The sequence below is a fragment of the Nematolebias whitei genome, chromosome 8, assembly GCF_014905685.2.
Source record: "Nematolebias whitei isolate Nwh7 chromosome 8, NemWhi1, whole genome shotgun sequence".
Taxonomy (NCBI): Eukaryota; Metazoa; Chordata; class Actinopteri; order Cyprinodontiformes; family Rivulidae; genus Nematolebias; species Nematolebias whitei.
This window is the reverse complement of record NC_056505.1, coordinates 4,386,732-4,400,416: the sequence shown is the minus strand read 5'-3', so window position 1 is coordinate 4,400,416 and position 13,685 is coordinate 4,386,732. Positions and strand designations below refer to the sequence as shown.

The window sequence follows — 13,685 nt, the reverse complement described above, 5'->3', positions numbered from 1 at the left end:
AGCCACGCCTTCCAGTGACGTCACACCGGTACCTGCTGTCCCTCAGTCTGATCACCTCCACCTTCAGCTGCTGACAACAAATATGTATTTCTTTAGGGAATGCTAAAGAGTTTTGGAATAAATTATTACAAAACGAACGCTGATTCAAACTTTTGCACAGTACTCTGTTCATTTTTTATATTTAATAAATCTGAGGAGCATTTTTATTTTGAGAATATCCATTTTTATAAAGAACATTCTGAAAATAAAGTTGATTTTTAAAAAAACATTAATATCTACAATAAGAAAAACAGTTATGGCACATTTAGGCATATTTAAGGCTACTTTACAAAATAAAGATAAAGGTAGACTCAGTAAAAATGTTAAAAATATATTAAAAAGATATTTCAAACACAATTCTCTTAAGTCGTGATGTTGCAATTAAAAACGTACATATTCATATATTCATTTGTCCATTCTGTTATTTGTTCCTGTTATGTTTTTATGTGTTTTAAACCCATTTACAGGCAGGACTCAGAGAACACGGGACTTAGAATTGTATTTATTATATACAAAAGCAAAAGTTGACGTGCATGTGCAGCCAACTTACATGAACACAGGAGGACGCAGGATGTGAACAGGATACAATTCCCAGACAAGGAAGAACGTGAGGACGCACACTTCTGTACAGATGTTAACGTGAGGATAAACACAAACACCTGAGAGACACAACAGGGAGGAGCTGATTACATGAGGGAGAAAACACTGAGGGGAGCAGGAGCTGGACGCACCAGAAGAGGAGACAAACACAAGTGAACACAATCCTCAGAGATCCATGAGTGTACGTTCCAGACTGGTAAAGTTCAGGTGTTTTGATCCTCCTGCTGCCCTTGGGTCAAAATGGGCCCTGAAGCTTCAAGGTCAAAAAATGGAGGTCGTGTAGGTCATTTTGACCCAAGGGCAGCATGAGGACTTAAACTGAAAATCAGACCAAGATGCTTCTCTGTAAAAAAAAAAAAGTTCAATCAAATATTTATGGTTTGTATGAAGCCAAGCTGAAGAAATATTCTCAAATAAAACAGTTTAATCCACCCATCAACTTTTACTCACTTCTTCCTATTAGGGTCATGGGGACCATTGGTGCCCATGTCCAGCTATCACTGTGCAAGAGGTGGGGGACATCTGGACATGTCTCGAGTCCATCACAGGGACACATGGAGACAAACGAGACAAACATTCACTCTCTCTCTCACCAAGGGACAATTTAGAGTTACCAATCAGTCTAACATACATGTTTTTGGTCTGTGGGAGGAAACCGGAGTATCCAGAGAAAATCCACACAGCACAGAGAGAACATGCAAACTCCACCCAGAAAGGCCCCCAGGCTGGGATTTGACCCGACAACCTTCTCGCTGAGAGGCAACAGACCTGCGCCACCGTGCTGCCCTATTGGTTTAATCCTTCAGTTAACTGTTTTTCAAGGAGCAGGGTTTGGTCTGGAAGAATTTGACGTGAAGCAGCAGCTGGTTGAAGGAAAGATGTCTGAGCTCAAACAGGAATAATTCAGGCTGCAGCACCGACGGCGTCTCTAAAGCTGCAATATCCGGCTGCAAAGACTCTTCAGAGCCTCCAATAAAGTCCAGTGCTTTCTATTCTTCCTGAGAACTGAAGGAGGGATTGTGCAGAAACGTTCAGGTGGGTTTTCTTCAGAGCACAGAACATCTTTCATGAGGATGCATAATAAAACTGCTGACGTCTTTTGGTTGTAAATGTGGGAATCGCTGCAGCAGCTGTTTGCTTTAAAGCCTCCTGGATGTGGGACGATGGCTGAAGCTGCAGCTTCAACATGAATCTGAGTTATGAATCCAAACAAACTCTGTTCTGAGAACAAACATGTGGACATGTGGACACAGCAGAGCCTCGGGAAAAATACAGAAGTCTGCCGTTCACAAACTTCTTAAAACAGCTGATAAATGCATCCCTTAAACATTTACAGCAGAGAAATAAAAGGTTAAACTTCGAAAGAATAATGACTTATTCTCAAATGTAATAAAACATCCTGACAAAAGAAGTTTAAAATATAAAAAAATATGAGTGGAACGGAAATTAAAATTAAAATTCATCCTCACATTTTAAAGAAGATCCAAAACATTTCCTTCTTTGTGTGGAACTTTCAGACCGTAAAAAATTAATAAAATATAAAAAACTTTTTATTTTTGTCACTTCATCTGATGAATGAATGAACGAATGAACGAACGAATGAATGAACGAATGAATGAACGAATGAATGAATGAATGAATGAATGAACGAATGAATGAACAAATGAATGAACGAATGAATGAAGAACGAATGAACGAATGAATGAATGAACGAATGAATGAATGAACGAATGAATGAACGAATGAATGAACGAATGAATGAATGAATGAACGAATGAATGAACGAATGAACGAATGAATGAACGAATGAATGAACAAATGAATGAACGAATGAATGAAGAACGAATGAACGAACGAACGAATGAACGAATGAATGAACGAATGAATGAACGAATGAATGAATGTATGAATGAATGAATGAACAAATGAATGAACGAATGAATGAAGAACGAATGAACGAATGAATGAATGAACGAATGAATGAACGAATGAATGAATGTATGAATGTATGAATGAATGAACGAATGAACGAATGAATGAATGAATGAACGAATGAATGAACGAATGAATGAATGAATGAATGAACGAATGAATGAATGAATGAATGAATGAACAAATGAATGAACGAATGAATGAATGAATGAATGAATGAATGAATGAATGAACGAATGAACAAATGAATGAAGAACGAATGAACGAATGAATGAATGAACGAATGAATGAACGAACGAATGAATGAACGAATGAATGAACGAATGAATGAACGAATGAATGAATGAACGAATGAATGAACGAATGAATGAATGAATGAATGAATGAATGAACGAATGAATGAATGAATGAACGAATGAATGAATGAATGAATGTATGAATGAATGGGTTTTCATATTTGTTTGATTCTCCTCATATCTGGGGGGTTTGCTGCAAACAGAACCCTGACATGTGGATTTGGACCGGAGGCGGGTTCTGCCTGCAGGTGTCGCTGTCCGGCTGTAAACACGGACCGTGCACGCACGTGCACAGCACATGCCTCGAGCCGAACTGTTTACAGATTTCTTCAGATATCCGGGAAAACTTTAGGAAACGTTTTATTTCGTCAATCTTCTCAAAAAAACTTTGCTTTGATGAATTTCCTAACTATACACATAGTTCTGTGCGCGCGCGTGCGTGTGTGTGTGTGTGTGGTGGGGGGAGTGGCAGTGACAGGAGGATGTTCCTGCAGGAGCAGCGGCGGCTGCAGAAGATCCTGTGGTGTGAGGTCTCAGGACTGGAGCTCTGAAGGCAGCAGGACTCAGGTGAGACCTTCTCTGGGTCTTTCTGCTCACAGCTTGTCCCACAGGAACCCCAGACTCCTCCGGCTGCGGGTTGTTTTGTCAAACTAAAAGTGGCTGTGCTCAGATTGATTTCAGTGAAGTGAAGGGAGGGTTTCTTCAGAGCTCTCCAGCTGCTGATCATGTTTTACTCTCATCAAGTCTGAACCTCTGTAAGTGGAGCCTGAACTCTTCCTCCTTGTGTTGTTTACTCAGGACATCATCATCATCTTCAGCTTCAGTGATCTGGACCTGGACAGGAGAAGACATGAGCAGCAACAAAAAGTAAGTGAAGGTGGATTTTGGACTTAGATTTACATGAGATTAAAGCTGGATTAAACTTCTGTCACTGTCACGAATTATGAACATTTTATTTTATTGTGTTTTTGGGGCAACAAAAAATATTACATTAGAGGTTTTTTTTTTAATAACAGCCTTTATAAATACATTTACACTCAAATCTATATGACCAAAAATGAAGTGATTGTGGAGGTTCTGATGAAAATCTGATGATTTTCCTTCCCGGCCTCTTGTGGTTCTCTGTAACTCTTCACCTGATGTCTGGAGTTCAGTCTGGGTCCAGAGTCCCAAACAGAACCACAGTCCATGCTACAGATTATTGTTGGGTCGACCAGAACACTCTGAACGTTATCTGCAAAGCAAAAGGCCGACAGCATCTACTGTACGACAAGTGCAAAGTAACAGACTGTCGGCTTCTGATTGGTTGGAATAAAGTTGGTTTATGGCTCAACGATTAATCATCAATTTGTTCTGCGTCTAAACTGCTCATTAAAAAGAAAAAGCCAATCCTGTTCCCCGTCTTTAAAATGTCGACGCCAGGCGAGCTTTTGATTTTGCAGCCGTGCAGTCGTGCTGTTGCACGAGGAGCAGAAGAAGAAAAAGAAAAGCAACCAGAGTCTGTTTCAGATGTTTGCACGAAGCTTTTCGACAACCTTTAAAAAGTCTCAAAGATGTTCTCGTGACTAAAACCACAGTTTGACTTTTGACTTGACTCAGCTGATAAACCTGAAACTGGTTTTTATTTGAGCTGATATTTTTCCAGAGGATGACTCAGTTGATCTGGTTCAACTCATACAGGTTTTTAAAAAACACGTTTATACTGACTCAGTGCAGTTTCAATCTAATTAAAGTTTATTTTTTTTATTGCTGAATGAAACTATTCTAAAACCTGAAGCCCTCAGCTTTATGTTGCAAATCTAAATCATCATAAAAACAACATGAATAAACTAATGACGTATGTTGAAGTTAAATTAAAAGTAAGTTGAAAATCTTGGAGTATTTTTGAGTTTTCTTCTTCTTGAAGTGAATGCACAGAAAGGTCAGGTATAAAATGTGGTCAGGGTTATCCCAGATGATCTCCTGCAGAGACTGTAAACATATACCGAATATCTCGGAGTGTTTCTCTCCTGGTTCTGCACTAAACTCGGTGCAGATGTGTCGGAGCTGCTCACGTCAGCCTGTTATGTCCAGCCTTGTTCCGTAGGTGGCATCCACAGAGCTGCTAAAGTTCAGCAGCCTTTAGTCAACGTCCGCTGGTCGTCCCGTTTCACTTCTCTGAACCAGATTATCTAAACCAGTTCTGGAGATTCTACTTTCACAAATGCATTCTAATTAGACACTAATTATTCTTCTTATGAGCACGACGGTAGAAAACAAACTATTTTAAAGTTTGAACTAAAAATGAGACTGGATTAAAGGTTCTGCAGGTAAAACGTCAGAAACAAAAATTAGAAGGCTTTGTCTGTTATCAGGCGCTGCTAATCCTCCGTCAACAATGTTTTTATTCCCTCTGCTCCCATTTAATCTGTCAGCAATATCTCTAACAAGGTTGAGTCCTCTCAGGACGGAGTCCACATTCATTTGTTTTTATCCAAAAGACTTCTTCAGTCTGAGGAACTGCGACAAACTCAGTCTTATAAATAGCACCTTCTCAAAGTGGATCAACCAGTTTGCTGCTGACATCCAGAACCAGCTGTTCACATGATCAAGGAGGACCATCAGCCCAACAATTGGTCGTTAGTGCCCTGATGGCTTCTTGCTATTCACAGGGGGCTGAGTGATACTAGCAATCACAGCATTGTAAGAGGGGGACAGTTGAACACGGAGGCTCCGCCCCTGTTTAATGATGGACGATTTCTGAAAGAGTGACCTCTGGCCTGGAGATGAGTGTAGACCTCAGAGTCCTGGCCTGATGATGTTGCTCTTCTGTGCTGGTCCATCCTTTAGGCCAGTGGCTGTTTAGACTGATGTAAAACTGATCACCCTCCTGACACTGAACAACATACACAATATTACTCTGTTTGTGTCCGGGGACTGGATCTTTGGGATGAACCGGTCTTTGCCGCGATGCATTTTGGGGTTTTAATGTATTCGGGTCAGTCATCAGGACTCTGGACCACAGAGCAAACAGCGTCCCCACTAACTGCAGAAGAAGAAATCCCACACAAGACAGGCTCTAGAGCACATATGTCAAACTCAAGGCCCGGGGACCAAATGTGGCCCTTGTTGACATCTTATCTGGCCCCCAAGATGATATGTGAAATGTAAAATACCTTTTTCACATGAATTTTTTTCAGTAATCTTTGATTATGATGTCAAAAGTTCAACAGAAAATGTCAAATGAGACCAATAAAACTATTTTTTGAGGAACCTGCAACCAAGAAAAGATGTTGGGTATCTAACTTGAGTTAATGTAGATTCTGAAACCCGCCCTTAGTTTGAAAAAGGTTTTCATGTTGGCCCCCTTTTGTAAGTGGGTTTGACACCCCTGGTCTAGAGCAATGTGGATATCCTAACTGAGCCTTCCTGAAAGAACAGAAGAAACCCAAACAGGACTCCAGTCAGCCATCGAGGAACCCAGACCCAGACCAGTGGTCATTCCATATGTTGTTCAGAGAAACTAAGACATTTATTTTCTAAACATAACGTCCCAGTGGCTTTTAAACCCCAAAATACATTAAAGACTGGTTCATCCCAAAGATCCAGTCCCCCGGCAGGAAGGTGTCAGTGTCAGGAGGGTGATCAGTCTTACATGGGGGAAACAAAACAGCCACTGGCCAAAAGGATGGACCAGCACAGAAGATCAACATCATCAGGCCAGGACTCTGCGGTCTACACTCATCTCCAGGTCAGAGGTCACTCTTTCAGGGATGAAGATGTTCACATCCTGGACAGAGAAGAACGATGGTTTGAGAGAGGAGTAAAGGAGGCCATCTTTGTGAAAAGAAACCGTCCATCATTAAACAGGGGCGGAGCCTCCGGGTTTAACTGTCCCCCTCTTACAATGCTGTGATTGCTAGTATCACTCAGCCCTCTGTGAACAGTAAACAGCCATCAGTGTGCTAATGATCCATTGTTATGCTGATGGTCCTCCTTTTACATATGAACAGCTAGTTCTGGATGTCAACAGTAAACTGGTTGATCCACCATGAGAAGGTGCTATTTAAGAGACTGAGTTTGTTGCAGCTCCTCTGACTGAAGGAGTCTTTTGGATAAAAGACTAAACTTTTTATCAAAGATGAATCTGTCCAGAGGAACTGACTCAACCTGGTAAGATTTATCCACCTGGATTATAGCACGCGTCAGGACACTGTCAACAATATGTTTGTATTCCCTCTGCTCCCATATAATCTGTCAACAATGTTTTAGCTCCGTGCAGTCATTGACTCGACGATGAACTTCAATGCTGGTGTTGATTTTTGTACAAGATGATAGATGATGATAGAAGATGTACAGAGTCAGACTCAGAAAACAGTTTTGGTGTTTTCTTGTGTTGTGTTTGTCAGATGCTGAAAAGAAACAGAGGATGTTCTTATTAGTTTTCCTGATATATCGTACGTTGAGAAACAAGGAAGTTGTAACCATGTTGGTTAAACCTTGAAAATAATGGTAGGACGACTCCCAACAACTACCACATCAGATCTGAGCAGAGTTTATATACAGACAGAGTTAGAGCCATGCGCAGTTAGTTATGGCTGATTAGCTGTGGTGATCTTGAAGATGACTGACTCCAAAACTTAATCAGTTGTAAATTTACATCCAGCGATTACCTTCAACGAGTTTTAATAGTATTTGTCCAGTTGTTCATGAGATGTTTTGATAAGGACACACATGCACACTCAGACAAACATTAGCCACGTTCACTCTTTGGCAGTGGCTGACAAAAACTAACCTCTAGAATGAAAGAAATGAGAACTTGAAAGATAAATTCACTAAGTGGTGCTAAATCCAGTAAATGTTCAGTAACGTCTTCATCTCAAAACGTGACAAACACAATGAAACATTTCAGTTCTTCCTCACGTCAATGTTTGTTGGGAAACAGCACGGCTAGTTTGACATGAGGATGAACGAATGCAGCAGAGGCCCCACACACCGGCCTCTTACAGACCTGTGTGTGTGTGTGTCGTCACGTAAGTAAATCTGGCGTAATCCTGTAAGGACGGATGAGTAGACAGACATGTGGTGCAGCACTCGCTTCATAGGGGGAGTGTGTCGGAGATGGTGGCAGCTGGCACTATCAGCCAGATGGACAGGCTTTGTGGTGTGTAAGGAAATGTAACTGATCAGACACAACCTCCTGGATTTCTATTTGATGTTTTCTTTTTCTGGCCACTCAGTCTCTTAACTTAAACTCTGAGCGAAGGTGGAGATTTTGTTGGGCTGATGTCTCATTTGAACCAGCACAAGTTGTTCTGTCCATCACAGTCAATTACCAGACTTCCTGTCCTCTCCGTCACCCTCCTGTTCCAGATTAAAGCCCTGACATTATTCCTTCCTACCGCCTGCGCACTCAGCCTTCCTCAAGGACGACGCACATTCTTACAAGCAGGCTTGTTTACTCGCTGGACACCACTGCTTTTAGATGTGTCTTGTGGACTTTTAGTGTTGTCTATCAACGAGTCTTTAATGGGTAGAGATGAGCGCCACCAGTAACACCAGACTGAGCCCCAGTCCCAATTTACTGCAGGTGAACGAGCCAAAGCGCTATGGCTCCACGCTGTCGTTGGAGGAGAAGTGTGAACAGTCTTTTTTCCTCTTCTACTACTACAGGATGGAGGATGAGGCCGTGTTGGATCGTGGGGCGTCCTTACTCAAGCACATTTGTGATGAAGAGGAGGTCGAGGGTAAGATATTTTCCTCATTTGATCTGTTCTTGTGTGCTTTAGTTTTTTCCTTTTGTGTCCAAAAGTTGGTATTTTTTAATCTTCTATATACAACAGAACACAATGCCATGCTGTACAATACAACATCATGCAACGTTAAACTACGTGAAGCATTAGGGCATAATACATTACGATACGGTCATAAGAATACAATACAATAAAGCACAACACAATACGACACTATATAATACAATACAAAGAAGTGCATTGCAGGGCAATACAATGTGATATAATTAATTGATTTTCATTATGACAGGATATAATGCATTGTAATGTAATATGATGCAATGCAGTTTAGTACAATTTCATGTGATATGATACGGTCCAATACAGTATAATGTAATACAACACAATGCGAGTTAGAATGCAGTACGATACATTTCATTGCAATGTGATGCACGACATTTTACTGTCCCCTTACAGACATTTTTTGGTCTTTACAAAACGCTATAGTAAATAAACTACCAAAACTATTTCCCTTTTGTTTTTGGTCCATGTGTGAGCATCTCGTGAGCGGCCCCGTTGTTTACAGCAGGGAGCAGCTGGTAAATTTCCGTATACTGCAGTTCTAATAAACCATGGGCTACCTGGATATTATTGGTAGCCGTTGCCATGGTGAGCTCTTGTAGATCAGTACTCCTTGAAATAGTGTTAATATTGGCAATATTCCAATATTGGTTTTCTCAACCACCCAAACCACAATGAAGTTGTTTTTAAATGGTAAGATTCCAATTTAAAGAGATACTAAGAAGACCGCAGGAAGATGAACTGTTTTATTTCCTCAATAACGTAAGTGGCTTCTAATTGTTTATTCATTTCTTAATCTTTGTTTAACTTGGCAAATTCCACTGAGGTCACCAATCTCTTTTGCCAGGGAGGCCTGGGACTGAAGGCAGCCTGACATGCATTGCACATGCTTTCCAGTAGTCTCCTTGTAGACACATGCATGACAGAAAGCTCCTATCTTCACATCACTGAACCATGGTGTCTGTTGCCAAACAAGGGCAAAAGCTTTCCTGCCACAGCTAAATCAAAGCACACTGTATGTCTGACCAACTTTTCTTCAGGTCTTCTGGTTCTGCCTTGTCCTTCAAAAAGCAAAGGCTTAATTTCTTGAAACGCTTGGAACTAATCTCTTGTTGGTTTTCATTAGCATAGTCCTCTGTGCTAGCTGTTGCTGTTAGTGGAAGATACTTCTTGAATTCAATGTGCTGTGAGCGTTGTCCCACAGCCCTATGGTCCTTCTTCAAATAAGTCAAAGTTGTCCCAGCAGAAACTGATCACAACATTGTTTTATGTGGACACAGTGGGCAGGTGACGTCTTGTTGTTCCACTGTATGCAGCTGACTTTCTCCAGTTCTAACCATGTTTTATAGACAACTGTATGGCTAGATCTGTTCATTAGTGTCACCAGCTTAGCACTTCCAGTTAGGTGCCGGATAATTAGTAGGTGTCTGAACATTGTCCAATTGCCTCGTCACTACAAAACACAGGTCTTGAGTGATAGACATAATCGGATATTTGTGTCAACATGAGACACATTGTTTGGCCTTTTGAGAGAGGTGCTTACATGTTTTATAAGATGGGTTATAGTATTGTTCTGTTTCCTCAAAGAGGAACTGAAGGGAACGCTCTTTAAGCATGAACAACTTTTCAACATTTGATCAATTTATGATGCTTGTTGTGACATAATCACATAAATGGTTGAATGCTTTCTTATGAGCCTTTTGCTCTGAAACCATGTCATTTAATTCAAGTCTCTGATGCCTATCTGGACATAAAGTCTTTTAACAAGTTTCATGGTAGTATGAGCATACGAGCCACCAGATCAGCACCATTTACTTAGATGAACATAGCTTGATCTTGCTTTCTTGTAGCAGCATTCTTTATGCTTTCTTCTGCGTCAGCAACTACAGACAGGTGACATTACCAGCCCACATGATGAAGACTGTAGAGTGGCTGGTTCTTGCCTCATCTTTGTTCCCTGTTGAGCAAAGCCATGGATCCATTCCAGTTAGCATACTAGCCAAGGACTGGGGTGGTGATGCTGTCATCTACCTCCAGCATTGAGTCCTCTCTCGCCTGGGAGCACTGCAAGGACCATGTTCTTTGATTTCTTCAGTGCTTTCAACACCATCTTGCCTGCACTTCTGAGAGACAAGCTGGAGACCATTGACGTGGACCTTTGATTCTGAATGTTGGACTACCTCACAGAGTATCCACAGTATGTGAGAACTGTTTCAGGGGATGTATTCAGCAGTACCAAAGCCCCACAATGAACAGTTCTGGCCCTGTTTCTGTTCACTATGTTCACTGCAGATTTCAGATACAACTCTCCAGCATGTCACCTGCAGAAGTTCTCTGACAACCTGTTTATCAATGGCCTCATCATGGATGAGGATGAAAGGGAGTACAGTGGATGGACACAAGACTTCCTGAGCCAGTGTCAGCCTTTCTGTGTCTGCTCAGGAGGCTTCTTTGGAGTCCAGGGGGAATTCATGATGACCTTCTATTGTTGACCACTATTATAATGGCTTCAGCTATCTTCTATGGTTTGGTGTGCTGAACTGGGGGCATTATGGCAGCTGTTAGAAGAAGATTGGACAAACTGATCAGGAAGGCCAGTTTTCTTCTGGGGTGTTCTATGGACTCAGGGTGGTCAGAGAGAGGAGGATGAGGGCCAAATGCTCATCTACTATTTGTTGGTGAATGACTCCCACCCCCTGAAAGGTTCTCTGAAGGCACTGGAGAGCTCCTTCAGCAAGAGACTGCTCCACCCAAGGTGCATGAAGAAGCTGTGTTGGAGACAGCACAACCAACAGAACTCACCATGCTGCTTTTATTCTTTCTGATCAGGTTTTATTTTGTCAGCAAACTGAAAACAAAACAGTATTTTTAGTTGATTCTGATGGTTTATGTCGGCCTGACAGAGTTTTAACTGGCTCTTTAGAGGGTTTTCAGACATCAGTATTCTGTACGGGCTCTGTGCCCCGGTCCCAGCTGCGTTGTTTCCAGGGTATCTGGCTGCAGCATTGCCCCTGCTCAGAAATCCTGTGAAGTAACAAGAAAACAGACCTCTTTAATTTTATTCAGTGTGTGCACACAGGCTTCAGCTTCAAAAAGACTTCTACCCCCAAAGAAGGAAGTTGTTTCACAAAGCTGCCCTGTCAGCATGCAAATCTTCCTTTCTCGGCCCTGACGTTCATATATTTCATTGCTTATTTCTATCACTCTTCTTCATTCTATCTTTTCCTTTCTCATCATTCAGTCCATACAAACATGCACACCTTCATTACTGTGCTTTTATTCTCTTTTTTTTTTACCACTGGAACATCGGCCCACTTGTGTTCAGAGGGTTAGGCAAACTCTTTTTTACACTCCTTTCACTCCGAGTACCTGACCTGATTGGATGGATGGCAGAAATGTGACTTTTTAAACTTCCCAACTGCGGACTCTCGATGTTTGTCTAATGTGATGGGCCACTGGTGTGAGTGAATTTTGATGAACCCACAAAGAAAAACAAAACTGAAAACAAAGCGTTGTCTCTGAAGTGAATAAAGCCTGGCATTGTGGTTTTACTGAGAACATTGTTGGTTGTGTTCAGGGGTTCCGTCACTTCCTGGTTGGGTCACGTGCAACGCTTGGCTCAGCTGATCCAAAAAGAGACTTATGTCACTGATAAGACATCTGTTCAGGAGCACAGGTGATATTTGCTTCATTCATAAAGAACACACAACTTACTGCAGCCGTTTTACCATTTTATAGGGAAGTGAAGTCTGAGATTGTCATCATTTTGTGTTCCCATACATATTAGTTCCCTACATTTAACCCATCACACGTGAGTTGATGGTTGAGAAACTCCACACTGTGAAAATCTCCAGGTCTTTCAGTGACAAAACTTTCTTATTCTTCTTTTAGTTTCCGGGGATCTAAATCACAATTTGGTATGCAACCTTGATTTTGGTGTGACACAAGTTCACAACAGGAAAAACAACAAATGTCTCTTGTTAGTTTAAAAATGTAATTATTAACACTCCAAGAAGCAGAGACAGAAAAACAAAGCACACTTCTTAATTGGGAGGCTCTAAAGGGCCCGGCATACTCCATCCAACGCCAAACAGTCGACCGGCGGTCACGGGGCGTTTGTTTTCACACACACCTTTCATAGTCCACCGGACACAGGTGTAAGCTCCTGGGAAACCCCTCCCACTGCAGTATACGTCACCACACGGTTTCTTCCCACCGGAGTCTCCACTCTGTCCCTGCATCTTTCGTTTGGCCACAAATCTATGATGAAGAGAGCGCCACACTTTTCAGCAGACAGTATGTCTGCACGATCTCCAGCCAGGAGTTTTTGGCCATTTGACTAATTTATTGTGTTTGAAGAGTCGTACATCTGAATGTCCGAGTGCATTTCTGCATTCCACAAACCTCGGACCAATCACACAACACATGGCGCATACACCTGTGAGAAAAATGTTGGCCTTTTGTCAAGAAAGGGCAGGTGAAGCTGCTCTGAAAATAAAATCAGACAATTTTCACCACAACAATGAGAGTCGATATCGACACTTCGGATGGAGTATGCAGAGCCCTTAAGGTTGCAGGCCGCACAGTCAGACAGGATTCTCAATGTAACGTAAAATAAATAAATGAATACAGTAAAACATTGTGTCGCATCATTTTACTCGTCTAGTATGACAAGTAAACAATGTCCTCCAGGTCATATGTCAGACATCATGTTTAATATGCTCCAGGACTGAAATATTTTAATTTTGTTTAGAAAACAGAACAACAACAAAAAAACTTGCTTATTTTCAAGTCAAGTCAAGTCGGATTTATTTATAGAGCACATTTATTATTTTGGTTAATTTGTTCTAAAACAGATGCAAAATAATAATAATAATAATCGTTTTATTTAAAAAGTGCCTTTCAGGACACCCAAGGACACTTTACAGTAAGAAAATACATACAGAATATAAAATACATACAGAATATAAAATACATACAGAATATAAAATACATAAAGAATATAAAATACATAAAGAATATAAAA

The 13,685-nt window shown here is 41.2% G+C and overlaps 1 protein-coding gene across 1 annotated transcript in view; it reads left to right on the top strand.

Annotated features, from left to right (window-relative positions):
* The first annotated feature begins 3,316 nt into the window (after positions 1-3,316).
* The window catches only part of slc4a4a (solute carrier family 4 member 4a), a 63,538-nt gene continuing 53,169 nt past the window's right edge, over positions 3,317-13,685 (top strand). Inside the window, exons 1-3 of the mRNA XM_037680856.1 lie at positions 3,317-3,434; positions 3,666-3,734; positions 8,520-8,593. Of these exons, the coding sequence (XP_037536784.1) occupies positions 3,718-3,734; positions 8,520-8,593 (91 nt within the window). The 5' untranslated portion in view covers positions 3,317-3,434; positions 3,666-3,717. The remainder of the gene's footprint in view (positions 3,435-3,665; positions 3,735-8,519; positions 8,594-13,685) is intronic.